The 24,979-nt window shown below is 47.9% G+C and overlaps 9 protein-coding genes across 9 annotated transcripts; 3 read left to right on the top strand and 6 right to left on the bottom strand.

Annotated features, from left to right (window-relative positions):
- Positions 1 to 612: 612 nt before the first annotated feature.
- Positions 613 to 2,582, top strand: EDB93DRAFT_1327608 (uncharacterized protein; the record flags this gene model as incomplete). The annotated part of the gene is made up of 6 exons (XM_041455090.1): positions 613 to 1,196; positions 1,247 to 1,668; positions 1,720 to 1,953; positions 2,005 to 2,131; positions 2,185 to 2,360; positions 2,415 to 2,582. The coding sequence occupies exons 1-6, from the start codon at positions 851 to 853 to the stop codon at positions 2,580 to 2,582; spliced, it is 1,473 nt and encodes a 490-aa protein (XP_041309095.1). The 5' UTR covers positions 613 to 850.
- An 807-nt stretch (positions 2,583 to 3,389) lies between these two features.
- EDB93DRAFT_1082951 (uncharacterized protein) lies at positions 3,390 to 4,750 on the bottom strand (the record flags this gene model as incomplete). Its single annotated transcript, XM_041445724.1, has 6 exons — positions 3,390 to 3,454; positions 3,516 to 3,652; positions 3,721 to 3,790; positions 3,859 to 4,373; positions 4,421 to 4,564; positions 4,620 to 4,750. The coding sequence occupies 6 exons, from the start codon at positions 4,748 to 4,750 to the stop codon at positions 3,390 to 3,392; spliced, it is 1,062 nt and encodes a 353-aa protein (XP_041309094.1).
- Positions 4,751 to 5,687: 937 nt separating this feature from the next.
- On the bottom strand, positions 5,688 to 7,719 carry EDB93DRAFT_1249166 (uncharacterized protein; the record flags this gene model as incomplete). The annotated part of the gene is made up of 6 exons (XM_041452816.1): positions 5,688 to 5,960; positions 6,011 to 6,241; positions 6,298 to 7,157; positions 7,212 to 7,306; positions 7,359 to 7,575; positions 7,644 to 7,719. The coding sequence occupies 6 exons, from the start codon at positions 7,717 to 7,719 to the stop codon at positions 5,688 to 5,690; spliced, it is 1,752 nt and encodes a 583-aa protein (XP_041309093.1).
- A 715-nt stretch (positions 7,720 to 8,434) lies between these two features.
- On the bottom strand, positions 8,435 to 10,855 carry EDB93DRAFT_257206 (DUF155-domain-containing protein). Its single transcript, XM_041455878.1, has 10 exons — positions 10,342 to 10,855; positions 9,935 to 10,282; positions 9,862 to 9,887; positions 9,759 to 9,813; positions 9,666 to 9,710; positions 9,567 to 9,618; positions 9,427 to 9,517; positions 9,096 to 9,376; positions 8,947 to 9,046; positions 8,435 to 8,896 (listed from the first exon to the last, which is right to left on the bottom strand). Exons 1-10 carry the CDS (start codon positions 10,716 to 10,718, stop codon positions 8,856 to 8,858), a joined length of 1,416 nt encoding a protein of 471 aa, XP_041309092.1. The 5' UTR covers positions 10,719 to 10,855; the 3' UTR covers positions 8,435 to 8,855.
- A 2,523-nt stretch (positions 10,856 to 13,378) lies between these two features.
- On the bottom strand, positions 13,379 to 14,832 carry EDB93DRAFT_1082954 (Gti1/Pac2 family-domain-containing protein; the record flags this gene model as incomplete). Its single annotated transcript, XM_041445725.1, has 6 exons — positions 13,379 to 13,696; positions 13,958 to 14,142; positions 14,202 to 14,326; positions 14,395 to 14,477; positions 14,527 to 14,566; positions 14,627 to 14,832. The coding sequence occupies 6 exons, from the start codon at positions 14,830 to 14,832 to the stop codon at positions 13,379 to 13,381; spliced, it is 957 nt and encodes a 318-aa protein (XP_041309091.1).
- Positions 14,833 to 17,017: 2,185 nt separating this feature from the next.
- EDB93DRAFT_257173 (uncharacterized protein) lies at positions 17,018 to 19,584 on the bottom strand. Its single transcript, XM_041455877.1, has 13 exons — positions 19,476 to 19,584; positions 19,272 to 19,426; positions 19,200 to 19,221; positions 19,128 to 19,147; positions 19,015 to 19,073; positions 18,759 to 18,965; positions 18,569 to 18,700; positions 17,949 to 18,511; positions 17,743 to 17,898; positions 17,547 to 17,674; positions 17,370 to 17,497; positions 17,187 to 17,316; positions 17,018 to 17,129 (listed from the first exon to the last, which is right to left on the bottom strand). The coding sequence occupies exons 1-13, from the start codon at positions 19,517 to 19,519 to the stop codon at positions 17,113 to 17,115; spliced, it is 1,761 nt and encodes a 586-aa protein (XP_041309090.1). The 5' UTR covers positions 19,520 to 19,584; the 3' UTR covers positions 17,018 to 17,112.
- Positions 19,585 to 19,681: 97 nt separating this feature from the next.
- Positions 19,682 to 20,962, top strand: EDB93DRAFT_1137817 (SURF4 family-domain-containing protein). Its single transcript, XM_041449208.1, has 5 exons — positions 19,682 to 20,021; positions 20,079 to 20,133; positions 20,187 to 20,428; positions 20,487 to 20,729; positions 20,780 to 20,962. The coding sequence occupies exons 1-5, from the start codon at positions 19,729 to 19,731 to the stop codon at positions 20,838 to 20,840; spliced, it is 894 nt and encodes a 297-aa protein (XP_041309089.1). The 5' UTR covers positions 19,682 to 19,728; the 3' UTR covers positions 20,841 to 20,962.
- A 311-nt stretch (positions 20,963 to 21,273) lies between these two features.
- EDB93DRAFT_1249161 (WD40-repeat-containing domain protein) lies at positions 21,274 to 23,974 on the bottom strand (the record flags this gene model as incomplete). The annotated part of the gene is made up of 4 exons (XM_041452815.1): positions 21,274 to 21,764; positions 21,880 to 22,882; positions 22,950 to 23,612; positions 23,666 to 23,974. The coding sequence occupies 4 exons, from the start codon at positions 23,972 to 23,974 to the stop codon at positions 21,274 to 21,276; spliced, it is 2,466 nt and encodes an 821-aa protein (XP_041309088.1).
- Positions 23,975 to 24,084: 110 nt separating this feature from the next.
- EDB93DRAFT_1239948 (uncharacterized protein) lies at positions 24,085 to 24,640 on the top strand (the record flags this gene model as incomplete). Its single annotated transcript, XM_041451698.1, has 4 exons — positions 24,085 to 24,097; positions 24,152 to 24,222; positions 24,269 to 24,307; positions 24,368 to 24,640. 4 exons carry the CDS (start codon positions 24,085 to 24,087, stop codon positions 24,638 to 24,640), a joined length of 396 nt encoding a protein of 131 aa, XP_041309087.1.
- Between the last annotated feature and the right edge of the window lie 339 nt (positions 24,641 to 24,979).

Raw genomic sequence — 24,979 nt, 5'->3', positions numbered from 1 at the left:
AGCTTTGGGCCCCTTTAGCCTGTTTTCAGTTTAATTGCTGTCGAGTCACATGTTATCTACTTTCATGTCACATGCAGTGACAGGAAAGTCGAATGCCCTCTTGACCTTGTCGTGGAAAATGACGAACGATATGACGTGTGCTTTTGAATAAGCTACGTACTCTTCATGATCCAGGAAGTACTATGATAGCCATGTGAAGCTACAATTCCGACGGTCTTCCACTCGGCTTCGTCGGAGTCCATCCTCACTCCACTATCTCACAGAGTGTATTCCGAGTCAGATAACAATAATCAGCTCCTCATATACAAGCGTGATATGAGCCCACAATTGCTTGGACTTAGTCACCAGGTCCTCCGGGGAACAAACCGTGAATTAAATACAAGGCCAGGGGGCAGTACGCACGGAAGCAAAGCTTGAAGCTTAAATCATGATGGTTTCCGCCCACTCCGTCATGTGAAAGCCAAGCCATTTCCTGTAGAACGTTATGGAACGCTGGCACTTTTCCACAAAAACTCATTAATTTCATCCAATTTTAGTCCAAACCTGGGAATGTTGACAAATACCCCCTCCCCAATGAGTTGGCGAATGAGGCCAATCCCAGAGTGCCCATCACTCCGACAGCTTGGATGTCGTCCTTTGACGTGTCGTGTTCTCTGCCATGAAACTTGACACAGAAAAAGAGACAAAAATTGGCACAAATTGATATACCTTTTAGGCTTATTCGTGCTCAATATTTTGGCGCTTGCGCTGGCCTTACGCAATCAATTTATCACCAACCCCAAAGAATTTGGTGCGAAATAAATGCTCATTGGTCACTTCCACTTTTTCTGCTTCTTGACCACCTTCTTTCATGTCGCCTGTCCCTCCAGTTCGCTCGACGCCTCCGTCGATGGAGACTCTTACTCCCCCAATAACTCCGAAGCTCAATGGCGAAGCTCCCCCAACAAAGTTCATCGATGATCCCGAGCACGTCCCTGCCGACGCCAACATTCCAGACAACTACGTGTCATACACTCTCAAGCACCAAAAATCCCTTCCTCCCATCACTTGGGACAACTGGTACACGGAACTAAACTGGTTACACGTTGCAATTCTCGCCGGCACGCCTGTCGTTGGTCTCGTCGGCGCGTACTACACTCGCCTTCAATGGGCAACTGCCATTTGGTCAGTGGTATACTATTACATGACTGGTCTCGGTAAGCTTTCTCATTTACCTTCAAACACGTTGTCCTTGACATCTTTTCAGGCATCACTGCTGGGTACCACAGACTATGGGCACACCGTTCATACAACGCGTCGAAGCCCCTTCAGTACGTTCTTGCATTCCTCGGCGCAGGTGCAGTCGAAGGCTCTATCAAATGGTGGTCACGAGGGCACCGTGCCCACCACCGCTACACTGACACCGACCTTGACCCGTACAACGCACACCGCGGTCTCTTATGGTCACACATTGGGTGGATGGTTGTCAAGCCCCGTCGCAAGCCCGGTGTTGCAGATGTCAGTGACTTGACAAAGAACGAGATTGTAAGGTGGCAGCATAAATACTACCTGACTCTTGTCGTCGTTATGGGCTTCTTATTCCCCACTGTTGTGGCTGGCCTTGGCTGGGGTGACTGGCAGGGTGGCTACATATATGCTGCTCTCCTCCGTCTTTGCTTTGTTCACCATGTGCGTTTCTTGCCATTTTATCTCCATAAGTCGTTGACCTCGCGCATATAGTCCACGTTCTGCGTTAACTCGCTCGCTCATTGGTTGGGTGAAACTCCATTCGATGACAAACACAGTCCTCGCGACCACCTCGTAACTGCCCTCGTCACAATTGGTGAAGGATACCACAACTTCCACCACCAGTTCCCTATGGACTACCGCAATGCCATCAAGTGGTACCAATACGACCCTACAAAGTGGTTCATCTGGTCGTGCCAGAAGCTTGGATTCGCAAGCCATCTCAAGGTGTGTCTGTCGCAGATTCGCTAGGATATTTTACTCATCCAGATTCATTAGTCCTTCCCTGACAACGAGGTCCGCAAAGGTCAGCTTACCATGCAACTGAAGCGTCTTCGTGAGACCCAGGAGACCCTGGCATGGCCTTCCGATAATAGCGACTTGCCCGTCATTTCCTGGGAGAGCTGTATGTATTTATCCGCCTGTGCCATATGTATTTTCTAATACGTTTTTGCGTAGACCATGAACAAGCCAAGACTCGTCCGGTCATCTGTATTGCCGGCTTCATTCACGACGTGTCAGACTTCCTCGACGACCACCCAGGAGGTCGTCACTTGTTGACAAAGCACATTGGCCGAGATGCTACTACCGCATTTTTCGGAGGTGTTTATGACCATAGTAACGCCGCACATAACGTGAGGCATTTTTTACTTGTCGCGCAACCATATATTGATCAATACCTTATGCAGCTCCTTGCGATGAAACGTGTCGGTGTTCTTCACGGTGGAGCCCCCCATGGCCTCGAAGATAAAGTTATCCCACCAAGCCAGCGTCTTCGCATTGCACGATACAACGAGATTGGTGGCAGCGGTTACAGCTCCGCAGCCCTCTCTGATGGCGAAGGTCTCCTCGGATGATATCCTTTTCGGTCCTAGATGCACGTCCATTCAGGACAGAACCTTTAGACTTCTATTACAATTCGACACTCCCGCGATTATTGACTTTGCATATAGTCGTTTGCTGGCAATACCGGCTGTGCTATAAAAAGCATGTTGACCTTTTTCTCACTATTTCTCTTCATACGATACGCACGGCTTGCTGTTACGCCTTGTCATGTTTGCGATGGTAATGCGAAGGGAAAATGTACGATATACATACTTTGGTGTTACGCCTGTATGGTTGCAACTGGGCTGTTAGCATAATTAACTGATCCGCTGAGAGTTGCTGACTAAGCTGCATAAGTTATATTTCTGTCCAGTCTGTCAGACTCGTGAAATGAAGGCATGATCCTTTCAAGTTTCTGTTCCTGACTCAGTCACATCATGAGACCAGTTCACGAACATCCTCAATAGAGAGAATCGTTTTGACGTGTCCATGGAGTTGATGCATTGATCGTTGTGCGTGCTGCGGCCACGGTCCGACCGTGTGCACAGTGCATGCGACTAGTGCTGGTCTGCCCACGGGTGATCACGGCTGATTCGGAGTGCACGCAGCAGCACATCAAACCATTGCAATAGACTGGAATCAACTCTGAGCATCACAGGGGATGAGAAAAAAGGGCAGCGCTGGGCGCATATATGTATTCCACATCAGCCGACCTCTGACCGAAAACGGTGTGCAAGCCACTCTGTTCAAAATCCTGTCGTTCGTCGAAGCGTACTAGCTTGATCAAATTAGCACGTACGTCGACACGATATACTAATACACATCATCGAGCCTAGAATTCAACTCGCACTCGAGTTTGGACGTCGCCAGAATAGCAATCTGCGTCGGACTGCTGGAAGATGGCCTTGTGAAAATGAAACATGGTGAGTCATGTCGTCTTCACGAAAGTAGCAGCGTAAACCGACCAAACACGATCGACGGTCCCCATCCCACCAGTACCAACGCTACGTGCTGCGTCCCAAAAGGCGATGGGTATTGTCGATGGGTCGCTACATCGATAATAGTCGAAAGCGCAGCTAGAAATTGGGTGATGAAGAACGCCCTAAGGGGTTCACGATTAACACCTCTCCCCGAGGGACGACGACCCTACACTTTTTTTGACGCGCGTACATTTGGAAAAGAATGAGCCTCCATATCGCAGGTGCAAGACTCTGTGTAGGCTGTTCGTGATCATGATAGCCTTGAGGGTGAGGGAAAAAAAGTATGTGAATACGAATACGTACTGCAGCTACCAGCAAAACGACTCACTTGATATCGGAAGAGTAGTCGTGCATTCTTCAATGGGCACGGAAATACACGCTCGCTCGTCGCGTATCTGAGATTCATCCCATTGCGATCCTTCCGAAGAACGCTTTGGCGAAGTCGGTGAGGATAAGGAAGAGGGAAAACTTTTAGCCCGCGGGGAATAAATCTCGTTTGACTCAACCGCGGTGTTATCCATGTCGTCAACACGAGGCATGATATCCTGTCTTGGCATCACACCAATTTCTCGATCATGGTCGTCCATTAAATGGTTCCCAAGTTCCGCGGATTTGGAGCCCACATCCGAGTCGGGTATACGCGGCAAACTCGCAGTTTTTGAGGGTTCAATGATCGTGACCTCCCTTTCAGCAGACAGGGAGTGTAGATATGGAGCGGTGAGGTTGAATAGCTCTCGATGCACCGTGTGCACTTTGAATACGTGGTGGGCTGCTGCTGCAGACAGGAAGAAACATGGAATCGTAAGGATCATGGATGTGCCCGCGTAGCCTAGAAAACGTCCCCTGCGCTTGTGAGCTATACCATATCGTCGGTAATGCAAGTGACACACCATATGGGATGGCTAGCGTCGCAGTGAAAATCGTCCGTGGGTTGGATTGCATGAAGGGATAGTAGGACGGGAATAGTGACACCAAGTGCACCGAGCGGAAACACGACGATGGGCAAGAGATAATGGTTTCGCCATACCAACGTCCTGCTCGCGTGTAAGTACCCAAAAGCAAATTGCTGCGGTAATGCAAACCACATACGAAGAAGCGGTCATTATAACAGAGGATGGCCACACCACAGCACGTGTCGTAGCCATTGTAAACGCGGCACACACTCCCGTCACTGAGTGAGCGGAGTAGTATATGATGAACGTCTGAGCTGCTCGAGACATTAGGGCAACAGAATAAAGTCGCACATTATAAGAAGCTTGCCTTTGCAAAATGCTGGTGGCATGTCGAACGGGTTCATGTTATATATCATGCCTTCAAAAAGTCAGCAAAGCTTCCCCGACTCTCACCTGTTTCGCATAAGAACGCAGACGCACCCAGGCAAAAAATTCCCTGGAGCATCGTCGCAAAGACACAGTACAATATTGGGCCCCAGTAGCTCCGGATCGCGCGAGCGAACACTATTAGGACTATCCAGCACGCAAAGATACCTGTATCGCTGCAATGTCAGCCCGGAAAGTTTGTGATTTCAGGATCTGCTTACCAGAGAACGACAGTGCAAACCACACGACTTTCAGCGTGAATGGTAGCATGGGGGCCAGTTTCAACAGGCAATACTTGACTCAGGCCACGGTACTGGGATGAGATGCATGACCCAGGCTCATGCCTAGTAGTTGAAAATAGCCCGGAAACAATTCGCTTCTAGATTTTATCTTTTCTCACTGTCAAAGTCCGGGACCGTAACAGCGTGGCGCAGCGGGGGTGATTGCGATTTGATACGCTTTGATAAACCTACGAGGTTAGCTCTGGTTAATATAAAACAACTGCGCATGCCGTTCTTTTCGCGTGACCCGGAGCACTGATGCCCTTCTCATTTCAGGACAATCGGAATCACGATGAAGGAACATCGGATAAGGAGCACATAAAGAAGGCATAGTGTTAGGCTACATTGTCCTATATTACACCATCCATTCATAACATGATGGCAGTCGGCGCAAGGATAATCAGGACACAAGCATGCGACGAAGGAAATTGTTAACTTGATGAGGAGAAAGTGATGATGAAAATAACTTAGTCCACGAGGACCCCAGATCTACCGAGGGCAAGACGGCCGCCGCCATCTGATGTGTAAAAGTGCCGCAGTACGAATTGTCGATCTCCTTATCTTTCGACAGCTTGGCCAACCTCAACGCCACCAGCGAGGCTGGCCACAACAGTCTCCACCCCAGAGGAAGGCGGGTCTGTCTGGCCAGTATCCACTGGCATATCATTGACTTCGTCTTGGCACCATTCCATTTTTAACTCCACATCTATGATATCCTTGCCTATCCCAATTGGGAAATCAAGGTCATGTCGAGGCAATATGAACGACGAGGATGGCGTCTCAGGAGCGATATGAAATGCTGGGATGAACCACAACCATGCCATAAATACCTGCCAACCATTGGTGTAAGAGATGACATGTAGAAAACATAAGCACACACCCGTCCCGTGTAGAATTTAATCCGCAGCTCTCGGTCGGCGTCAACTACTATTCCACTGCGATTGATCCTAGTTTTCGTCACCGGCTGGGATATAGAATAGATAGAAGTCATCTCTGATTTGACTGAAGGCTCTGAGCTGTGATTTTTCTCATGTCGAAGTGGTGCTTTGGAAACGTTTACCCAACGCTCCTCAGTCAGCGGACTGAGCGAATAACTATAAACCTTGATGCTCTGTTATTTGTGAGTTCTCTAGGTAGTGCGACTAGCTTGTCAGAAAGTTAACCAACCTCGTCTGCGCTATTCATTTCAGAAGGTCGCTTTCCATCATCTCCCATCCGAGCGAAAGTTCGTACCATCTTTTCTTTGTCCCATTTGTCGCTGTCAAAGATACCACTGACAAATTCGGACGACTCGCATTTCCGCCTTCCCAAGTTATTGATATCCCGAGTACTTTGCTCCCAACGCTCTAAAGCGTCAACCAAGTCATCGTCATAACGTGCTAGCGACGCCCACACACGGTTGTCGCCAAGACTAATGAGACCATGTTCGTCCTTTCCGCGATCCCTTAGCAAGCTAGCTACACGAACGAGACCTGCTTTGATTCCAGAGAGCTCACGCAGTCGAAGCGAAATTTCGGTGATGCGCACTTTCCTCCGGAGAATCGATGGTGACATGGAACCATTGTGCAAGTCCGATTTCACGTCCGACAGTCCCCATAGGCCACGTGGACCCTGGCCAGCAAGAAGTCGCGACCAGTATAAAAGCCAGCGTCGTTGACTAGGAATACTAACACCTGCTCTCGGCTTCGTGCTCGACGTGTTATTTGAAGTGGACGGAGCTTTCATGCGGCGCGAGGTGTGCAAGTCTAAAACCTGTTGTAACGTAGGAGCAGAGGGTTTGGAGACCATAGTTGGGCTTTCATACTGAGTCTCCGGGAATCTTTCTTCCACGATGGATGATGTGGAGGAGACAGCTGCTTCCCCTAGTTCTTCAAGGACAGCATCATTGGGGATTACTTGCATGCAATCATCAACGCGTACAGTTACCCAGTCCTTTGCAAGGTGACTGTCTTCCGGAAAAGGAGGAGAGAAGTTGTCCAGCGAGAGAAGATAAGCACAAACTAGTGTGCCCGACCTTCCCTTCCCAGCTGTATGAGACTTAAGTTAGTAGATGTGCAGAGCGGATGGAGGACACGCTGTACCTTTGCAGTGCAAAGCAGCTACTCGTTCCTTTGAAACTGTTACCCAGGCATGTATCTCTCTCGAAACCAAGGGGAGAATGGCAAGGGGAGGCGCACTGGATTTAGCGATTAGCGATTGCAAACCAATGATGTATGACTGTTTCTCACTGATGATCTGGAAAAGGGTAGCGACTCACTCGTCCTCCAAAAACGCTCTTGTCATAAAAGTTCTCTTTAACTGGACAGAAGTTGAATACCCAAAAGTCGTTACCGTGCCGAGCAGTAAGAAAACGCTGAGCATCCTCGCGGCGGTTTCGGTAGAGGCCCTCAATACCAGCAGCCGGATAGCCCATAACGATGACTTGATCGGTTACATACGCAAGGTCTATAAGAGTACGAAGAAAGTGTGTCACAGTGAGCTCAACAATCGATGAAACATATGATACAGCATACCTAGCTCAAGGTCAAGATTTGGATCCTTAAACCTAGCTTTGCCACCCGAAACAAGACGCCGCAAAAATTCGGCCATAAGACGATCAGATGTTTGAAGAATCGAACTGGAGCATATAGGGCGCAGAACAACACCAAGGCGAGGTGGTCATTGGAGTAGCAATGGCCCGGGAAGTCAAAGCTTCCCAGCTTGGGCTGGACCGCATTTGAAGTGGTGCCTGGCTGCCTGATAAGGCAGGTCACCATCCCAGATTCTGTCCTCACACAGCACTTCAAGGCCTCAAGCTTTATAAATAAGGAGTCTTGGAAGCGGCGAACTGCACAATCCCATTCCCAACGGCATTGCAAACTCTGTACTATTCCTTTTCAGTGAACCCCAGGTTTCCCTCTACAACTAAATGTGACCGCTCGTTTCCTGACTGAATTTCGAGAGCAAAATATTCCGCAGTAACCTCAATTGTCGGTCACATTCTGCATGATCGTCAATTGAAGTGCTGCTGCGAATGATACAGCCCTCGAGCCAAATCCTGACGCACTTGGATAACCTGATGCTCTTCTCTTGAAGGATGATCAATGTTGCGTACTTGTCTTATCATCGATATCCTAGATTTTGGAAGTCAGACATAGTGAGAAGCCAAGTCCTTTATGAAGGTACGTGTCGAAGCCCGATTTGATGAAGATATTATTCCCTGAAACATGAGCTATCATCCAATCCCATTCAAGTTTAAGCAAGACCTCAACTAAAAGGCGGGTAACTTGTTAAACCTATTCTGATTTCCAGGAATACAAGGAGTCCAGATTGATACCCGAACATTCCCATGTCAGGTACACAATTTGAGGACATGTTTCAAACCCTTGATAACGAGGTCAGAAGGCTGTCGTGAGAGACGCTGAGGGAGCAGAGACGGGACTGGTTCCAGTAAGGATCGTTCTATTTTTTGCAGAAGTTGTAAATCTCTCGCGTTGTTTCGACCTGATCTTGGGAGTTCTCGACATTTTCTCGCCCGCGCTAGTTAGTAAAATAGTTAGGTGATTGCCCATGCTGCTAGTGCCGATGAATACGATCTGCTTCACTCCCAGATATATGAACCTAGACGTCGCCAACACCACCACCACGGAAAATGACTTGAGATTCAGCGAGGGGAATGTTGCCTTCTATGAATACAGGTAGCGCCGTAGTTGAAAATGCGAGGTATATGAATTGAATACAAGAAATCAAGCCATGAGATCCACGAGAATGGTGATAATGCCAAGTACTAGATCGCATCAATATGAGCTCAACAAACAAGAAAAATGATGAAATTACCGATTTCAATCCCAATAAGAGCAACGACAATCTGCTCAAGTCGTTCTGCATGCCTACTTGATACAGACTCCTTGAGAAGTTGAAGCATGTCTTGAAGAACCTGTCCATGAAGTCAGCGAATGAAAGCAAGCCGCATGAACCAAACCAACCTCGACTCGTGTATTTAGAAGATTGATTCGCTGAGGAATCTCTAGATAACTGCGCGCGGCATCATACAACGGTTGAAGATCGGGAAAGCTCTGAAAAGGTGTCAAAAATGCTGAAACTTGACGTGGACAACCCAGCTCACCCAGAATACTTCCTAGAATAGGGCAGGGGTGAATTCCATATACTCCAAACAAATATTTTCTTACCGGCGAGTCTAAGACAGAGCCTACAGAGTTGATGTTAGTCCGTAATATGAATAACTCCCCAGTTTTGCGCATGATTTCTAGTAAGTATGTATGAGATGATTTACAATGCGAGATCTTCTTGACCGACCTTTATGGGGCATGCCGATCTTCCCTGTCTCTGACAATGTTTCGGGTATATCTTTCGTGTCTTCGATGGTATTTGAGATAAGTTCCTCAAACTGAGCAACTATCAGTAAAATATTATGCCACAGGTTCAATTCAGCGCACCAAGGATATCTTGACGGACTGAGACAGTGCATGCGATAAAGAGAGCTTTGTCCTTGATGTGTTTAAGTATCATGGAGACTCCTTTTATATTCGACTCACATGTAACCAGATCCCTTGCGCAAAGTGATGACATCGTTGTATATCCTGTGTCATGAGTAAAAATCAGCAATTTCAACAAGTAACGAAACATACCGACTGTAGTTTGCATAGTAATAATTCAGATCCTCCATTTCAATGTCGTCTGGTGCTGCCAGCGATTCAGAGTCCTGCAGGAAATACAAACACTCTCACATACCCAATCTTTCAACCTCAAAACGCTTGCTACGAGCAGTTCGTTAAGGCTGATTGTAAGAAAAGAAGATACTCACATGGACGACAAAAACCGTTTCTCTTGGGCTTCACTCATTCCCCATATGACGACTGTTCCGTAGGCAAAAATGAATATCTCAGCCTCAGTTGGAACGGTGTGGAATTTGCTGATTTTCTTGCGGTTAGATGAGCGTCCATTGTCTTCCGCTTCAGATATGAGGGGATTTAGTTCTGGGATTCCCAACAAATCCCCACTCGCTGGCTGAGATTTCGCATTTGCTTCTTGGTTGACTTGGGGTTCATATGCATAAGAAGTATACAAAACTTCATCGATAATCTTGGGGTCTGCATGATAGGATTCCCTCCGGGCATTGAAAAACTTTGAAAGTTCATGCAGACGATAGGAACTGAAACGAGACAAAGCCTGTCAGTCAAATAGTCAAACAGGAAACCAACAAAGAGTTACCTTGCCGTCGCATATGCCGTTACACGGGGCAGTGACTTCGCCTTTTTCTTTGTCAACCTCAGTGCATCTCTTCGGGCCGTTCCCTGAGGAATCTGGGAGATTTGACGTAACCGTACTTCGACATCCTCGCCTTCATCCTCATCTGACTCATCCTCGTCCTCATCATCCCCGTCATCCGTATCTCCTGTTGTTCCTAGACTTTCCTCAGCATCTGGACGTGGCAAAATTTTGCCTTGGGTAGTAGATGATGTTGGTTGGTCCGGTAGGACTTTGAGTTTGCCAGCGACCTTCGTGGACCTGTTTGCACCGCGAGTTTTTGGTTCGGGCTCCCTAGAAACGCCTACTATAGACTTTGGTAAAAGCGGGTTTTTAGGCATGATGGGACTGGATGTTATGAGACTCGAGAGTTCCTCTCTCAATTGTTTCCGGTTCGGACTGGGTTATAACTTCGATCGTGGGCACTGTACTGGGTGGGTCACATGACCGCTGGTCACGTTGTTGCAGTAGGGATTTTTGCGATCATGGTGATGGTGACTCGTGAGTCACTGCCGTAGATTTTCAGCGTACGTCTAGCCGCGCGGATTCCAATCGAGTCGCCATGCTGGATTGATCAGGCGCGTACATGCAGGTTTGAAGCTTGCGATCTACACAGAACTTCAGAAGTTGCTTTTACACACAGCCCTCTTCTCGGTCACTGGTTCAGGCTGCCCTGACTTTGACATCATCACGTCTACCTCGCCTACTGTGTATACTAGGTCAACGCAGGGCGAGCTGCTAGCAAGCGCACATATGTAAAACGCCGTTCAGGGTTGACCTGGAGTGTTTTGCGGTATGTGACAGCATCATACAGGATTGAAAGCTTACTGAGACGAGCAGGACTTGAACGCTCAATGTTCAAACGCCAGCATGCAGGCACTGCTGATGTCGATATACGATATGCACAGCGGCGCTATCAACTGCGCTGCTCAGACTCATCCGATTAGATCTCCCCCACCGCTAATATTGGTGTCATATCGCTGGTGTCATACAACCTCGCCGGGTCCCAATCTTCCAAACTCAGACCATCGTATGATATAATTGTCCACTTACATAAAGCTTAAAGTCAAGGTTTGTGCCTTTACGTTTACTTTATGCTTCAGCACTGGGGAAGGCCTCACGTCACGATGAATGGAAGAACTTTGCTAATCGGAGGATGCTCATTGGTGGAGAGGACTACCGTGATGCCGCTATGTGCTATTGTATGTATACCTAGATGCGACATACTATGCCAGTCAACTTGTTCTGATTTCGCCAGTCTTCTTTGATTCAAGATCACGCGACAATCCCGAAGTCGTCGGACTGGAAGCCTCATTCCTTGCCTCCGCGGAGCCGTTTTGGGCCGCAGGGTTTATTGCCGTACAGTAAACCCTCTTTTCTTCTGGTGGTGGAAGCAAGTAATTTGTGCGAATGCCCTACAGGGGAAGTTGCAGCAACTTTGTCGCGATGACTCATTATTTTCCAGTGATCGATCCAATCCATGATGCTATTCGATTGATATATTGATATTTCCTCGAACTATTATCCTGTAGCTTCCTCGACCTTTCAGATTCTTTCTCAGGTACGATTGAACTCTGTATATTGTTCCGAGTTGGTGACACATGGAAACTAGCCATTGGCGATAATCCCTCTCAAACGATTTGCAATGTCCTTACGTCCAAAGACTCTTGGCCAGATCGCCAGTAGTATTACTATGGCTGAACGCAGGTGTGTGGAAGTGCATGCACTCTACCAAGCAAGGAAAATTCACTATCACTATCGTTTAGGGTTTGGCACGCAAATTCACCAATCCTCCCTCTTGTACGAGGGAACGACTTGAAAGTCGGTCGCGCTGATTCATCGGGGGTAAGACTTACCTAAAGCACATATTCTATCTCAGGACTAACTTCAATACTCCCATTTTCCGTTAATACGCTCCAACTGAGCATACTGATACCTGCTCAAGCAACGAATAGATCCCTAGTTCGGACCGAGACGGCGATTAAGCATCAACAGGGTGGTTGCCTACATGTGACATTTCCGCGGAATGGCCAGTAAAACGCCCCTGAACAGACTGCGCCAGCAGTACTGTGCTGTGCCAACATGCTCTTAATCGGATATATGTGCCGTCACCCAGTCTGGCGCACTCAAATAATTCACAAGTGCTGGATACGAACTAGAAATCAGCGTCAGGTAACGTCTATCACTTTACGGAACCGCAAACGGGAAGAAGTATCACAAATGGAGAATTAAAAGAGGAAGATGATGTTGTATGCGGATATATGCGAATATGTCCCCGAGGGCAAGTCTACGGTACGTACCTAGGCTTGGCATCATGGTCACAGTACGTCCTGCGTGAGAGGAACATGTAAATTTTCAGGCGTGGATATTGGTAACGCTCCCCACCAACAGCTGCCTACCCGAGACGGGATGTTCAGCAAAACCCCTATCCCAGCTCAGCAACAATGACCCTTCGCGACGGAAAACCTCTCACGGCCTCGATTCCTCCGCTGATCGTATTGACGTTCGATGATCGGCGTCTCGGATCAATTGGGTGTGCCATCAAACAGTATACATATTTCACAGTCTATAATAATAGACAACCAAGACCACACCCACTACTTCACTGCAGCTTGTAAACAGACATAACACATTAACGTGACGACGGGGTTTGACAAATTCGGAAGCCCACAGATTCGTGCGGTTACTGTGCGGTACAAAATATATTATCTGCCTATGAATCCGAGGCTTACGCGCGAACTAATACAAGCTTAATGGACAACACTTAGACTACAATACAAGCTCACCCTTATCAGAATGACAATAAGGTACCTGTGTACGTTCGGCGTCGTCAGTAAAAACAAGTAATAATATGTAAGTTTAACAAGATATGCGTGAGGATTATAAATGTATAATTGACAAAAAAAAGGGCTGTCCACGCCTGGAAGTTGAGGTATATTAAAATAAGTAGAAGGGAAAGTCGCAGAATATTTCGAGAGATTAGATCGGCTTCAATGAATTATCAGGCATACGAGGACCCTATCGATTCGGGGTGTACTGCAGAATGTCCCTTTGAAGGGGGATGCTTTCGGTCTCCTCCCTTTGAGACGAAACCTGGGGAGACCTGAGTTGAAAAACGCTGAAGAAATTGTTCATCGATGGGTTCGCGCCTTGGATATGCAAGCCCTTGTAGGTATTCGAGAGGCACCAGCTGTTCCGAGAGATGGGAAGGGCTGATGCGCGGACTTGGAGTGGCAGGTCCTGAAGAAGAAGATGAGGGTGGAGAAGGACACGCCGAGCGACTTTGGAATGGCACAGCATCACGAAATTGTGATTGCATCTGAGTAGGAACCACATTGGGAGCCGAATAAGCCGTCTGGCGGACGTTGGAGGAGTGATGCCTAGACGATCCTTCTGCGGAAGAGGGAAATGAATAAGCGGTTTTACGTCCGCTTGAAGTCTCTACTTCCAGCAGATCAAGCTGTGAAGAATTTCTTGAAGTGGGAAAATGTGTAAACGCGGTAAACGGTGAAGGATTTGAATTTGAAGCATGGAATGATGACTGAAATCCGGATTGAACCGAATTAATCTTGGGTAGTACGCCCTCCATGGGAAACTGTGGGAGTTGCTTTGCAAGGGCAGATTTTGGTAGATCATCGTCTCGTCTTGTCTTAGCATCTCTACGAGCACTCCGGAACCATCCGTCTGGAACCGGGACATCACCGACCCCTGGTATATTATCGATTGTGTTAAGCCGATCAAGCTTCTGTTGACTGAAGTAGGCAGCTGATGAAACGAAGGGATGATTAGACTTCCGAGGCGGCGGAGATAGCTAAGAAACGTACTTAGGTGCCACTTCCTAGTAATACCTCGTGTGCGATCATCAGGTAACGAGACACGCACACTATAAGTTTGCTTGATCAAGCGTTCAGAGTCCCCCGTAGCACGTGCTCGCGAAGAAGGGTACATGCTGTAAAACAAGTAAATTTGTCGTTCCACGGTGTAGGGACTTTGGGCGCCAAGATTGACGTGACCTACCTGATCATCTGGGCCCATGGAGTGCCGGAGCTACCTGGATCATCGTTCACATCACACTCCTTCTGTTGATAGAACAGAAATTCCTGTGGAAAAATAAGTCCGGATGGGATTTGACGATTGAGGATTACTTACATCGCGAACTCTACTTGGTCCCCAGCCCATGCCATCCGTCCTAGCAATATAAATAATATTGAATTATTATGCTTATATCCCCAGCCACATGTGGACAGACCATCGTTCCATGCCGAGACCTGTAGCCTCAGAATTTGCACTGCGTTCCTCCCAAACATAAACGTTTCCGGGGGCGATAGCCCTTCGTTCCTCAGCGTCCAATCGGCGTGTTGTAAGTGGGAGGGTATTCCTGGCAACAGCATGAAAGATGTGAAGGGCATCCCTCGTTGAGCGTATGCGAACATTTTGGAGGGAAGGTTGTTGCATATTGAGGGAAAACGCCAGTGGGACTTAAGATCAACGGGACTTTAGAGCACAGGTTATATATTCTTGGATTCGTAAGGGAACTGTGAACCACGGATAAAATTAAAATTATTCTAAGTTTGAATTGAGTTAACTCACATGCTGGATTTTGAAAAAGCGCCCTGTGATCGGACTCTTGAGATTCGACTTGAGAGTATTTCCGAGACGTGGGGACGCCGCTAGCTACTCCACTAGCCAAATCCATAACGATAACGCAGCATAAAGTGCGAAGAACGTGGGTATAAGATTACAAGTCGTACATCTCCCAATATAGACGTTCCGGCGCAACGCAAGATACCGACCAAGTTGCCAGTGAACACAAGAAACCTAACAGTACAGGTTGACTACAGGGTTGCATTAATTTATCACATCCGGCTGACAACAACCGCTGTAGACGCGCCCTTGAAAAATCTTTGTGCCAGTGCTAGCGCTAGCACCAGTCTAATCAACGATCCAGGTTACATTTCAAAGATCCTTGATGCCTTTCTGCATAGCTCTTTGATGGCGGGCCCGCGCACATTCGCCAGAGGTACCTGGGATTGGTCAGTCTCGCTTTAACGTTCCACAATCCTAACAAGGTTTGATTTCAGAACTGGACACTGTGTGACGATATGCTATGATCGTCGCCATAAATTAGCAAAACTTTTTGACGAGAAGAACTTATCATTGTAGCCAAGCAATATCGCCGGGGGCGGCGCATTTGAAAAGCCTAATCCAAAAGCCATGCAGGTGATCACCGTCCAACGGGCGGTTGTTTCAAATTGTTTGCATTTAAACGTGAGCGCAGCTTGGCTATGCTGACTCTAGGAGCAGCTCGGATAAAGCCTAATTCAATCGTATGACAAGATCACTTCATGCTGAACGTTGCCCCGGTCACATTTGCGCCAGGCAGCTCAATCTGGAATCGTATCTCTAACTTAGTAGGGGCCGACATTGATGATCAGCGGGCTTTTGTCAACATACAGTTTTAACATGTAAGCCCACTGCGTCGAAGCCAAATTTCCCCTTTCGTGAGGTCAGCAGGGGGCCTGCGTTATTCGGTGGACATTGTCGGTGTAGGAGAACACTTCCCACCTTGGAAGTTGTGATTGATCACATCTTCATAGTACGTTCCAGAACAAGAAGGCATGGTGAAAAAAGGTTTTCAGATGGCAATGACCGACGCGCCTTACGAGTTGTCATGGTGTGGTGGCCGGCGTCTATATGATATGGATATGTGCGTCTCAATAGCGGCACAGAACCTTTCAGGCGTGTCGAATCCCGATTTCCATGAATATTTGGGCAAACAAAGAAAGCACTGCAAGCGGTTAATGAATTGAGCGAAAGGGTCAAATCACAGTGAATACGAGGCAAATTGAAACTGGGACTGAGGCGCTGAGCGTGAAGATCACCCGAAAATTGAACGGTTGCTTGGGAAAGTTTGCAGGGCAAGACAGGGCAAGCTAAAGTCTAGACACGGCTGATTCCGAGCGGACAAACACCGGGCCCATTGCAACCGTGACAAGCCTAGTAGGGGAAATAGCGCAGCTCATTGTGCGATGTGTACTTGTACCGCGAAGGTTTGACCCTTACCTCAGTGGCAACGCTGGCACCACAAGCATGTTGCAGGGCAAGGTGAGCGGGGGAGTCCGGACCCAATCCATCGTTGGTTAACACGTAGACTTAAAGTTTCGTCAGTTTCAACTACGTGCAAGTGCTTAACGACAGATCGGCGCTTAAAATATTGAATTCCGCGGCTGCTCAAGCTCTCCGCATTGCATTGCAGATGTGTGCAGTCAGGCAAGCAGTATAATCTCATCATACATTGGAAATGTGAGCTGAGGGGGGACTGGTTGCAGCATGTTCATCGATTTGCTCATGCCCAGCGGATTTTTCCGTCCGGGTTCACATTTGATACTTGTTACAGCCTGCAGTCCGGGAACTTGGATCGTCACAAACAATGACATAGCCATGAGCGAGCGAAGCCGGAGGATCGCAAGTGCACCCCCATGGACACCTCAGCAGACCCATCGGCTCGTTTTTGTGGAGCAACTGTATACGGCACGCCGGATGTAATAATGCGGGCTGAGTTGTTGTCAATTTCGCTCTCTCCCGGTTGGCTGTTGTGGTAAAAGGTTGATACGCATTGATGAAGGCCATATTTCAAATCTCAAGCGTCAATAGTTATCCACATCGACATTAGACATGGGTATAAGAGGGATACTGGGTGGGAGTGATGCTAGGTTTGTAGCAACTAGAAGCCAATCAATTTACGATATGATCTTGACCGGAAAAACATCGTCAAGCGCGAATACCATAAACGAGTACAATGGACGCACCTGACAAAGGCAACACGACCGGGATATAGTCGGGAATCTCTGCGTAATGTTGTCGATCACGAAAAAGATAACGTACGCGAAGTGATTTAGGGGATGCGGGGGCGGGATCATAGAAACCTTGAATGCCGGCCTGTAACATGCCACGTGAACCGAGGTTCGAGGAGAAGATATGAACATGACTACCTTTGTGCGATGACCGGGAATGTGAAGCTGACTGTTGTGCACCAAGGCTTGTACAGGCACAGTTACATCTATCGTAAGGTTCTCGGCGTCCGTTTCGGGCCCGTACGTCGCACTTAGGATGACAAGACCTTGACGCGACGTGAGAACCACGTGCCCGGATATGTGGGGATGTCGTACCTCCTCTGGACCTCTCCGTCTGCACGTGACGTTTGGCAGTGTCGCTCAACAACCCCGCGGTGTCATCAATGCGCCTCCTTAGCTGAGAATTTTCCTCTTTAAGGAGGCGCTCAGCCTTGCGGAAATATCTTTTTAATGAAAAAAAAAAACGAAAATGTTAATCTGACAGTCGAAGGAAGTTGGAGATAAGACTGACAATGTCCGTTGTAACTGCCTACGAGGCTTTAAGACAAAGTGATATCCGAGGAGGAGAACTGTTGAAGGCAAAACAGCCGAAAAGAACTCCAATGTTTGATTTCTTACGGTCGACAAAGTAATTGGCAATATCCACTTCTGATGGAGATATTCCAACCTGGTATCGACGCGTGAGTCTGGAGAATATTTGAGGACGAAGTGGCGCACTCAAAGCGCATGATTAGCCCCTTGGTGCTCACACCAAAGCTAGTTGATATAGCAGTATTCGTGTTAGTCCACGTCGCGGTGACCAAATAGGCTAATTGCTGAAACCCAATCTCTAAGCCTGCCTTGAACCTCAGAGATAGTTCGAAAAACCAGATAGACCATTCTGTCCTGATACATGAGTTGAGGCCAGATAACTGTAATCCACATGACCAAGACCGCAGCCCAACCCCAAAACCACTGACGGAGCCAGGCTTATTTGTAAAGTCGGCGTTCATACGGTCCGTATGGTGAACGTAATTTTCAGGTGACGAGAAGTCAAAAGGTTGAGGGGAGTGTATATCAAATTCGAAGCTTCCCGTGGACAACGGGGAGAATGTCCACGCTACCGAGCCCACCGTTGAAGCATGTCGGAAAAGTCGACGACTGAAGGAAACGGTACTAGCCGGAGGAAGAAGGTTCCAGAACGCAGGAATGAAATGCACACGACAATTTAGGGTATTGTCATTGTCTTCGTAGCTCGCTTTTGCAACAACAAGGTGAGGGTCTAAGAGATGTGCTGTAGCCTTTTCAGACGACGGTCATGCCCTGGGTGATATATTTGATGTAATAATAAGACATACCTCCAAAGCGAGCCGAGGGGAGAATTGATGGTGTATTGTGCCCATGAGATTATTTCTACTCAGCAAGGCATTTCGAGGGCCTAGTCCCAGGTGACTTGTGAATTTAAGATTAGTCTTTTCACTCAACACCTTCTGCACAAATTGAAGCGGACATGAATGTCAGGTGAGAACGAAAAGGTATGGAGCTCACCGTGATAGAATGACGAATGGCAAATTGCGAGACCCAGACACCACGAAGGCGGGCGAGGATGCCTCTCGAATCATAATCTAGGTCATCACCATGTGCGAATAACGTTGATGCGTCAATTCCACACGTTATCATGCCTCTTGGACGAATGAGGTGATCAAACACTTCGTGATTACGATCAATCCTCCAACGTCGAAGGTGCGCGCGTATCTGTCAAGTGGAGTGAGTCAGCGTTGAGTGTTGGGCAAAAATGCCGCACCTGTTCAACACTCTGAGACCTCAGCTCTGTTGGCCATGAGTTTTTTAAAGCATCTTCACCTAGTGCCGGTAAGGTATAAGTACGTCCTGAGGATGGAATGCGGATGCGCTTACCTAGGAAATCATACACTTCCCTAGTAGAGTTAGACCGCATGTAGAGAATGGCATATTGCAACACGAACTCACCGAAGAAATGGGTCTGACAAAACTTTAAAGCGTTGTTAGATATTGTATTGAGACTGGACTAAAAACTTTCACCTTCGTAAGCCTTCTGAATTTCAAGAAATTCCACAGCTGCAGTGTCCTTTGTGTGTTCCCCGCGTTGCTTGTCAGGGTGAAATATTATGGACAATGCTCTGTAGCGTTCCCGTATCTCGTTTGCGGAAGCAGTCGTTGGCACGTTTAACACTGAACTTTTCTATACGGTCAGCAGCGACTTTGAAGGTTCTGCGAACGACGTACTAAAGGTATTCATTTCGTACCGGATTTACGCGTGATTTATTCATGCTGTTGCCAAAAGAAATTGCGCGTACGTGGTACCAATGTCGACAATGGTCAACGAACGTTAAACCGCGACTATTCTCGGTTCCCCCTATGATGCAAAAAACCTTAATCGGCTTTCGGGTAACAAAATTCCCACGACACGTGAATCGCCACGTCGGTTGTTGCAAGTTGGCACGAAAGCTCAACTTCTTCCTCATCTTGATCGTTCAACATGACCTCCCGCATAAACATTGGTCGTCCGGCTTCAACAAGCTATCATAGCCCAGATCCTCATGGATTTGCAAACTCAAACTCTTCTACAGGTTACAGAGCAGCTAACCCAGACCATCCTCTCGAGAAGATTCGAGCAGCTGCTAAACAGGTCGAAGACGCTATCGAGATATATTCTCAGCCTTTGAAACCCCATTTGCCTACTATCGGCCGGTTCTTGATCATCGTCACATTCTACGAGGATGCTCTGAGGATTATGACACAGTGGAATGACCAACTTTGGTACCTCCAAACGTCAGTTACAACCGTTCATAGCAGGGAGGCGTTTTGTTTAAATTTCATTGGTTACAGACATAGATATTTCTACCCGGGAATCTCTCACCTCTTCCTACTGCTTAACGTCATCGTGAGCCCTCGTTCTAAGTCTCACAAATTCTGGATTTAATTCCCTTGTCCTAGACAATGCTTGTTGCTTCCTCAGCCGTCATCATGAAAAGGTACACGGAATATGCGGTCATCGGTCTCCTCAGTGTAGTCATCATCCAAGGCTTTGGATATGGCCTCATGTTCGACCCCGTTTTCTTCCTTCGTAACTTGAGCGTCATAGGCGGTCTCATCATGGTATTCAGCGAAACCATGTTCAACAAAAAGAAAAGCTTTGCTGGTATTCCGTCTATGAGCGAAACAGACCGCAAAAAATAGTGCGTGTTCTTCCTCACGCTTCTCCCGCGACTCACATTTATTCATCCACCATTATAGCTTCCTCCTCGCAGGTCGCGTCCTCCTAATCTTCCTCTTCTTTGGCTTCATTTTCCGAGGACACTGGAACATAGGCCGCATACTCATTTGCATGGTCGGTCTCGCAGCATGCACGATGGTAGCCATCGGCTTCAAAGCAAAATGGTCCGCGACCTTCCTCGTCATCTTGCTGAGTGTCTTCAACGTCTTTGCGAACAACTGGTGGAGCGTGAATAGTGCGCACCCTCAGCGTGATTTTCTCAAGTACGTGTGTGAAGTATATTTTAGAGCGTTGTGCTGATGCGCCTTTCTAGGTATGATTTCTTTCAGACGCTCTGTAAGCCACTATTTTCTGCCACAGTAGTGAAACACTAATCAATCACAGCTATCGTCGGAGGCCTCATCCTTCTTGTAAATATGGGACCCGGTACGTCCATCTCACCCCTTCCTGCTGCGTTCGTTCGTTCGCGACTGACGTTCATGCAGGTGGTCTCTCGGTGGATGAGAAGAAAAAGACATACTAGAGCAATGACTACTTGTTTTCTCATTGGCATCATAACAACAGTATCATCCTTATCCCGCAGAACATGCTTCGGATCGTTTGAATGCTTGTCGTATCGGACGCCTTGGTACTTATTCATAGTACATATATCCCATATCGCACTGTCAATGAATATGGCATCGTCGATTTGTTGCCACCGCATAGATACCAGTCCCCACCCAAAGTTTTTTGTATCTATAGATGCGCATGACGTGAGGATGTGCGATTCTGAGGCGCAGGAGGTAACACCTCGTCGAAGTCAAACTGTTACCCTAACTGCCTAAACACATTCTTACTCCCACTCCTCATCCCCTTCCTCCGCTGCTTCCTCCCTGTCCGTTCACTCTCACTCAACACAGTCGTCCTTTCCCCATCACCACCCCCACGCTCCATACCAGCTCCAAACACCTCCACGCCCTTCCTTGTATTTCTGTCTTTTCTGCTCCCCCGGTCTCTTGAGGGATCCTTTGTGGAAGAAGGAACCCAGCTCATTTCAAACCCTCCTGTATTTTCGGCGCGGAGTGCTGTAGCGTGGGAGGAAGCACGCGCAGGGGCATTCCTGCGCTGTCCAAACGTAGCAGTCTTATCATCCGTCTTCCTCGCGCTCGTACTAGTTTCAGTGTGCGGGACAAGAGGGACGAAATTGACATTGACATTGGCATTGGCTTGTCTGTTGTGTTGGCGCGTCCGCGTGTATGCTTGGTGTGCGCGTTCATTCTTTTGACCTGGACGAGCGCGTGGGTCAAAGTTGTTGAGTTCTGGGGGGTTATGTGAGTATGCAATCGTGAGTTTTGAGTAGAGGACGCTGGATGTGATAATACAGATGATGGGGGATTGGAAGGAATATGGATGGAAACGAAACCGAAAACTCACCACCAGCATCGCTACTATCATCGCTATCGCTTCCCTCACCACCATCGCTCTCACTCTCGCTCTCATCCTCACTTCCAGTAGCTGAATCCCTCTCACTCTCCTCTTCTTCCTCCTCAACAGCAGTCTTCCCTCTTCCCTTCTGCTTAGAAGCCGAAGCTGAAGGATGCAAAAGCGCATACTCCCTCGTGGTCTCGTCCACTGCGAACTCGGGATTCAAGAATAAGTCTTTGAAACGGGGGTCGTTGAGAAGGGTTGGTTTTTCGAGTTCGGTTGGAGTTTGTTCTGCCTCTCCAGCATCGGCATCGGCATCAACATCCATATCCTCTTCATCCTCCCCACCCTCCTCACCCTTGACACCCCTCTTCTTCTTCCTCTCCTCCTTCTTCCTCTCCTTCTCAAGCCCCCTCTCAATCCTCTCCGCCAATGCTTTATTAACCTTGAATTCTTCACCTCCTACCCCAGTTCCAGCACCAGAACCCTTCTTCGTACGTATCCTCGTCTCCGCCATCTTCTCCATCCGCTCCTTAACGAGTTTCTCACGATGCTCAGCATATGCGAAGGGGTTAGCGATAACGCGCGCGGTGTCGTAGAGGTGGAGGGAGAGGAAGTAGCCGTGCATGTAGGGTTTAAGAGCGGGGGTCCCTATTAGGTGGTCAAGGCCAAGTCTGTGGAGGGTGCGTGAGTTGTGAGTTTTGGGCGAATGGGCAATACAGCGCGGGATCAAGATGGTAGCGAAAGCGAAAAAAAAGATAACGCACATCTTCAGCTCACTCCTCTCTACAAACTTGAAATCCTCATACACGCTCCTGGTCGTAGAATCTTCCATTTCCTCCGTAATATTTTCCAGAAAACTAGCCCAGCGTGGTGCGGGACCAAGCGCAGGGACATAATATGTGCCCATTTGAATGCCTTCGTTTGCGGTGAGGAAGAGGCCACTGCCTGGGACATGGTGGATGTGATTGAGGTCGTTTGCGGGTGTTATGGATACGAAGTTGGATGAGGGCTGTCGTGCGTCGGTGTTAGTGTCGCCATCAGCATTAGTACTATCACGAAAAGTAAGATGGGCGCACAGAATTACGATCCCATATCTTGACGACTTTTTTATCTGCACTCAATACCATACCATCCCCTGCGAGTCGACCGCCCTCTATCCATGTTAGATTGCGTATTGGGAGGCCGTAGCCTTGGTCTTTTAGTGCAAAGTGCCGGTTGGATCGGATATCGTATAGAAGGGTGTGTCCTGTGGATGTCCCTACAGCGTATGATAGGCCGTCTGATCTGGAAGCGATTGCTGTAACGCCTATACTAAGTGCACCTGTATCGTCGACGCCTGGCATGGTACTTCGCGCTGTGGGGCGTAGCAGTCGACTGGTCGGTATCCGAAGCACACCAACCGATGATCTAGAACGAAGATCCCAGAATTGAACTGTCCCGTTCCCATCGACGCCAAATGCGAGGAGGTTATGCGCGGGGTTGATGTCAATACAGTTCACGCCTTGGATGTCGTCATCTTGAAGAACTAAAGGATTGAGAAAACGTCCTTGTTCGAGGTTAAGTCGATATATCTCGTTTCCTGAAGCTGAGAAGAGCGCGGTGCATGATGGAAAGTGATATGCCAGTGACCGACCGAAGCGCGGTATACGAGTCCTATAATGAAACCCTCCCTGAGTATGCAGCTCGATAGTACGATCATTTTGCAAGTGCATGATTTTTGTCCAATCATCTGATAAAATCTTGAATCCGAATCGTCGTGAGCTTGCATGAGGATGAGGAATATGAGACTGACTATGAAATCGACGTTCTCTGCATCTGAATGTCTTTCGAATTTTAGATTGAGCTCATCTAGATCCCAGACTCTTGTCTGAGGTTTATAAGTGCCAGTAGCTATGGCATGATGACCGTCTCTTGTGGTTTTTATTTTGTTGCTGGCCTCGGGGAATTCGAATCCTTGGATGAGCTCGACAGCGCCTTGGACATGTTCTTTTGAGACCCGCTTTCCTCTTCCTTTCGCTGCTCGTTTTTTTATAAGCCAATCTGGAATAGATGATGATGAGCCTGCTACTGCGCCATTGACAGTATAAACTTTCACATCCATCCTAGCCAGTGCGTCAGAAAAAAGAAAATGCAAGTATATTTGAGCGTCCTGATTTGGATATGTCGGACTCGGAACGGTAGTTCTCGATATTTCTCTCAAACTGCATCTCCATGCCAGACCAAAGTGAGTAGCTTTGATGTTCATTTCCCTGAACGGCTGATGTTTTATTTGAAGCAGCTGAGTCGCAATACGCAGCAGCAGCGCACGTTCCGCTCATCAAATCACCAGGTCTTCGAGTTCCTCCACCTGTAATTCGGAAGCATGTCCTCGTCGATTACACTGACTTTCTCCCAGGTACATCTACCACCAGACATTCACCCTCTCCCTGATAGCGTCACTCCATATGCATGTGCTTCTAAATCTCAAAAAACTCACTCATTGACAAGTCTGCAGTTCGTCTATCCATACACACTAGAACCTCACATACTCACGGTCGAGTCTTCTCGGCGCATGACACTCGCGGCACATACGGCGAGGAGGGAGACATATCTTCGCGTGAGAGAGGATGAACGTGAACGTCGGAGAAAGGAGGCACTCAGGCGTGTCGCACCGGGTTTTGATCCTGCAGCGACCCTTGTGCCTGTTCGTGCTGAAACTAGTGAGATTAAGACGGATGTGATGGATCAGCTTGTGGACCAGCTGGCTAGGATGGAGAATAGCAGTTGAGTTGCTGTGCATATTAAGTCTTTCGTCGGAAAGGTCACTTTCACTCAGGTCGCCGTGATTTGCGATCATGACACTCCTCAAGGTCTCGTAATCTAATTTTTCTTCTAGTAAAACCACACTTCATTCGAGTATTGGATGCGATTATTCGGCCTCCCAAACTGACGGATCAGCATAACATTCATTTACCTCCAGCATCGATCATAGTGATCGAAAGGTACAGACTGGTCTCCAGGCTTTTATACTTCAATTTCTGCTTCCGCACTTGTATTTCCCCATCCCTTCCTCTGGTTCCTAGACACTAGCGCCGTGATATCAGGGGACAAATGAATATTAACCAAA

Source organism: Suillus bovinus (assembly GCF_016758785.1).
Source record: "Suillus bovinus strain UH-Sbo-P2 chromosome Unknown EDB93scaffold_18, whole genome shotgun sequence".
Taxonomy (NCBI): Eukaryota; Fungi; Basidiomycota; class Agaricomycetes; order Boletales; family Suillaceae; genus Suillus; species Suillus bovinus.
Note: the sequence above shows the minus strand (reverse complement) of the source record. Positions and strands in the feature narration are given on the sequence as shown.

Bases quoted from the DNA above. Each gene is read 5' to 3' on its own strand.
- EDB93DRAFT_257206 (XM_041455878.1), bottom strand. From the start codon at position 10,718: ATGCCTAAAAACCCGCTTTTACCAAAGTCTATAGTAGGCGTTTCTAGG. The intron at 9,814-9,861 runs GTATGTGAGAGT...AATCGCTGGCAG, and splicing joins TTTTGAGGTTGAAAGATTGG to CACCAGACGACATTGAAATG. The intron at 9,377-9,426 runs GTCGGTCAAGAA...CATACTTACTAG, and splicing joins GATCGGCATGCCCCATAAAG to AAATCATGCGCAAAACTGGG.
- EDB93DRAFT_257173 (XM_041455877.1), bottom strand. From the start codon at position 19,519: ATGAATAAATCACGCGTAAATCCGGTACGAAATGAATACCTTTA. The intron at 19,148-19,199 runs GTGAGTTCGTGT...TAACTCTACTAG, and splicing joins TTGTCAGACCCATTTCTTCG to GGAAGTGTATGATTTCCTAG. The intron at 17,899-17,948 runs GTGCGCCACTTC...CGTCGATACCAG, and splicing joins GGGCTAATCATGCGCTTTGA to GTTGGAATATCTCCATCAGA.
- EDB93DRAFT_1137817 (XM_041449208.1), top strand. From the start codon at position 19,729: ATGACCTCCCGCATAAACATTGGTCGTCCGGCTTCAACAAGCTATCAT. The intron at 20,022-20,078 runs GTCAGTTACAAC...CATTGGTTACAG, and splicing joins CAACTTTGGTACCTCCAAAC to ACATAGATATTTCTACCCGG. The intron at 20,429-20,486 runs GTGCGTGTTCTT...CCACCATTATAG, and splicing joins GAAACAGACCGCAAAAAATA to CTTCCTCCTCGCAGGTCGCG.